Source organism: Sander lucioperca, chromosome 5 (genome assembly GCF_008315115.2).
Source record: "Sander lucioperca isolate FBNREF2018 chromosome 5, SLUC_FBN_1.2, whole genome shotgun sequence".
NCBI classification, from domain to species: domain Eukaryota; kingdom Metazoa; phylum Chordata; class Actinopteri; order Perciformes; family Percidae; genus Sander; species Sander lucioperca.
The window spans coordinates 37,775,538-37,780,350 of record NC_050177.1 but is presented as its reverse complement, the minus strand read 5'-3'; the positions used below and the strand labels follow the sequence as shown (position 1 = coordinate 37,780,350).

The window sequence follows — 4,813 nt, the reverse complement described above, 5'->3', positions numbered from 1 at the left end:
TAAGCTTAATGTCACACATCACCATCTCCAGAATTAGGCCTGTTGTAAACTGAAATTGATTTGATAGGACTGAAAACCTATGCAAACACTTATTTTGTGATTAATATTTGTACCTAATTCTCTAATGATCAGCATCAAAAAGGTACGTATGGTGCAACCACGATTCAATGTTAAAAACAATCAAACATGAAGTACATGGAGGGGATGAATACTTTCTATAATGTATTTATGTTACTACACAGTGGTCTTTTTTCGACTCCTGCTGAGGTCTGTGCTAGAGGGTAGACGCACGCACGCACGCACGCACGCACACACACACACACACACACACACACCTTAAAAGGTGTTAAAAACAAACATTTAGCTAAACGTCATGATGTCTTACCAGCAGAGGTGGAGCTCACTACAGCACAGCATCTAGCGTCATCTGCTGTCCAAATAAATAAGAAATCTTTACAACTGAGAAAACCTACAGGCAACACTGAGCTGGGCAGTTCAATGCCCTTGCTAAGGCAACTGTTGGTTAATACAGTTAATACAGATTGTTTTATGGCTCCCCTTTTGACAAAATATATACAGATTTGGAACCAGTGGAAAAAAATAATAGAAGATTATAATGCACTTTAATTTGTTTCTTGTGCTTACAGGTGTTTCAGTGGAACTTCTGCACCCTGTTTTGATGAACAAACTATAATGATACACTGTTACAACAATTCTAAGTTGTGCAAAACAAACAAAAAAAGATGTTTATTCCGATGTGACTAATTCATAATCTAAAAATTAATAAATACTGCTGGTTAATGACACAACTGCCCATGTATGTACATAAAATGTTTACCTAAGCACCACACGGTTCAGAAAAGGACCTACAGAGAGGAGACAGTGCTGGGGACAGAAAGAGAGCGCACAGCAAGAAAAGATAAGATAAGACTACTGATCCGGCCAGGGCTAAATACATTGTTTTGAATATGGTTTATAATGCGATTCAGAACAGGGGAAAATAGTGAATGAAGTGCTTCTCTTATTTAACCACATTTTCCAACAGTGTTTGGCAAAAGCCAAACTGTGACTTCAGCTCATACCTCTTGTTCCTTCATTTCCCAAAAGACACAATGTCTTATGTTAAAACTTCCCCACTCACAAACACACTTACTGTACACATATTCACACATACTCTATGCACACTTGTGCATATATGCAACTCTGACCAAGGAGTGCAGGCAAATGTCCTGCGGAGTAACAGACATGGATCCATCACCTGCCATTTCTCAGCTTTTCCTCTCAGTCCCGGTCTTGGCCCTTGTGGAACAAACTCTCAGGATTATCCCCACAATTGTTTGAGCAATAGTACAGCAAGAGAGCTGAAAACATCACAAGTCAATAAACTTCAATCTTATATTTAATTGTTAAGCACTCAATGCTAGTGCCTAGAATAACCCGACAAAGTCTTTTCTGAAACACATTAAAGAAATAAAGACTTCTCTCAGAATGTCTTTCATGCTTACGACCCATAAACAATGCAGCCATTCAGTCACATGACACTGACCACTGGAAATAGTGGAATGTTGGGCGCAGACGAGTGATATGAGCGTAGTCCATCAAACTGTCACTCTTTGATTTTAAATGCCACCGCTCCCAGCTGCTTCTACTGTACATCAAGTCAAGTAAAACTGGTTTGGACAGGGAGACCAGTGTAGGTTATATTTGACATGTAATCCTGTTTGTCTGTTTATTTTCTGGTCCAGGTCATTTTCAAAAGGAGCAGATGGCAGTTGAAGGCCATAATCCACATACAGTACGAGTGTTCGCCATCCTGGCCTTTCCTGTCGCAGAATGATGTCGTCACTGGAATGTTTAGAGGTCATCTGAGATGTCAGACTGTTTGCCCTTTAAAGAACAGAATTCCAGAATGTTAGGCATTTAAACCAGTGCCCTCACGTACTAAACTTTTATGAATTTGTCTGTTTTATACAGTAGAGCAGACTTAAACTACGTAGTCAATGCCGCTTTCATCCCTACACCTAAAACCAGTTTCACAACCCCCCCACCCCCCCACGTTTGATCCATTAATTATTTTGTCTATAACATGTCAGAAATGGGTGAAAAATGCAAATCAAAAGTTCCCAGAGCCCAAATTGACCTCTTTAAATTGCTTGTTTTGTCAGACCCAGAACGCAAAACCCAAAGATATGAGACAAGTTGCATGCAAGCTGGAACCAGCAATGTTTTTTAAATTAAATTTTTGCTTGATAGATAACAATTAATGATTTATCAAAATGTAATCATTTTCTGTCACTCTGACAAAATAGCCTCGGGAAAGAACTTACTTTGGTGGAACATGTACATTCAAAAGTTGTTTTAGTCATGCAATGCAACAGAAAACTCAGATAGAACAGACAGTCTAGCTAGCTGTCTAGATTTACCATGCAGAGATCTGAGGAGCAGTTAACCATAGTCCTCAGAAATCGACCAAAGTTTAAAAGTCCAACACAAAGAAAGCAGAAGGTACCGGACATCCGGCCAAAAACAATGAAATCTAGCGGAATTTCCAGAGCAATCCCGGAAGTGGAACGTCGTGGATATAGACTACTGGGTTCATAACCCAGAGTTCATCATGTTTTAACAGCTATAGGTATACTACTGAACAAATGTAAGCATTAAGAGAAAATAACTAACAGAGTAAGTTCCCATCTACTGTAATTTACTCACATTCACAAGCACTGGTTTTATCATTGAAGACTCACATTTACATCGACCAATGAGCTTAGTGAAGCCCACAGACTACAGAAAACTCTTCTGACATATAAATCAAAAGTTATTTAATTTTGAAAATGGTAAATCTAGAATTTGTGTGTTATCCACTTTAAATTGTCTTACCTTGCTTGCAGCGACTATTATCGAACATCTCTAAAGAGCTGAAAAATAAACAACAATGGGTTATGACAGGGAGAGACAGAGCGAGAAACCAGGAGGTGTAGAAATAGAGGGAGGTGAAGACAATGATGGACTGAAGAAAGGAGAGAAATATAGGGTGAAAGAGATGACGAGGGAGGCAGGTGGTGATGGTATGTCTAAACAGCAAGAGACAGAGAAAAGAGAGATGTGATATCAACATTCAAATGTCACAACAGTCATCGTTGGATTCACCTTGAGTCATAAACAGGAACAGTCAACAATCCTCTCTTTCACTAACACACACACACACACACACACACACACACACACACACACACACACACACACACACCCACACACACAATCTTTGTGGGGACCCGTCATTACATACAATACATTCCCTAGCCCCTTACCCTAACCATCACAACTAAATGCCTAACCTTAACCCTTACCATAACATAATTCTAACCCTAATCCTAAAACCAAGTCTTTTAAAGTTGTGTGGTCCAGCATTTTGGCCCCACAAAGCTGTCCGGACCCCACAAGTATACTGTATTCCCAGTTTTTGGACCCAACGAATATAGTTAAACAAGAACGAACACACACACACACACACACACACACACACACACACACACACACACACACACACACACACACACACACTTAGTCTTTCATTTCACATTGAAAATAACACACACACAAACCTCCTCATCCCCCACATACACAAACAGCTTGCATAAATCCAGCTTCTGCTGCTGCCCCATCACCAAAGCAATCACACCTCCTCTCACAGACTACCAACACATTTTTTATCCAGTCAATACACTGAAAAAACAAGGATCGATAGAACATATCTCGAAGGCAACAACAACCCTGGAATTGTGTTTTTGCCAATGAAAATAACGACAGACTGAGTTGAATTCTTATGTGCTGCTGCAGTCTGCAGCGAACTAATGAGAGGCATGTGATGGCTATAGAAACAGCAGGAGGAGACAACTGCATCATCAGATTGTGGACATTTGGTCGCATACCACCGAGACTGAGTGCACAGACAATTATTTTGGATGGCTGCACTAAATTTTTCTATGAAAATAAGCAAGGGGTGATATTGAGGTTGTTGAACAGGTCTGGTTTAATGTCAGTTTGCTTGAAGTGTAGTCCAACAAAACAACTGTGACGTTTGTCAAACTCTTGCCAAATATACAACTCTGCAAGCTGATATGGCAGCAGTGCTGTGAAACACGGTGTTTACCATAGTTTACTTCAAATGGGTTATTTTCTGTTTCTGTTGTTGTGTTGGTTTTTTTAAGCAATGTGTTGGCAGAGCTTCACCAAAATGATTTGTTTTGTTTTGAATCTGTTTTGACGGTTCCCAGGCCCGACCTCTAACAATATGATGATGCTTCTGTCTACTCCTCCTCACATCACCTGGATTCTTAAAACATGTTTAGACCCAGACACAAATTAGTGATTTATTCTCTTGTCCTGGAATCCAGGCTCATGAAAACACTTTATTTAACACTATATTTTTGGAATAAAAACACAGAGTTTAAGAACCCAGATCCTGTCATGATGATTAAATCAAAGATGAATCATGGAACAGAGATTATTGATTCTGCACAGGTGTAACCCCCAATTCCAGTCCTTTTGGCAGCAGTAAACAAAAACAAAAAAAGACAAATGTTGAAAGACCACTGAATGTGCACGTTTTTACAAGATTGATGCAGTTTGTCATGCCCAATCATATATCTCAAATACTTAAAATAAGTAGAATTCTGAATAGACTTCTGTCATCCAAATGTAAGGTACATATTACACAACTAGCACACGGTCAGTGCAAAGTTGTTTACCTCAGTGAGGACCAAGGTTGAGGGTCTGAACCACCTGTTCAGAATGAATGTCTCTGATTAGCCAG

The 4,813-nt window shown here is 39.6% G+C and overlaps 1 protein-coding gene across 4 annotated transcripts in view; it reads right to left on the bottom strand.

The window, feature by feature from the left end:
• Positions 1-953: 953 nt before the first annotated feature.
• Positions 954-4,813, bottom strand: part of LOC116045550 (arf-GAP with Rho-GAP domain, ANK repeat and PH domain-containing protein 1) — a 64,854-nt gene continuing 60,994 nt past the window's right edge. For all 4 annotated transcript variants that reach the window (XM_031293234.2, XM_031293235.2, XM_031293236.2 and 1 more), the window contains 2 exons: positions 2,878-2,915; positions 954-1,887 (listed from right to left, as the gene is read on the bottom strand). In XM_031293234.2, the coding sequence (XP_031149094.1) occupies positions 2,895-2,915 (21 nt within the window). In that variant the 3' untranslated portion in view covers positions 954-1,887; positions 2,878-2,894. The remainder of the gene's footprint in view (positions 1,888-2,877; positions 2,916-4,813) is intronic.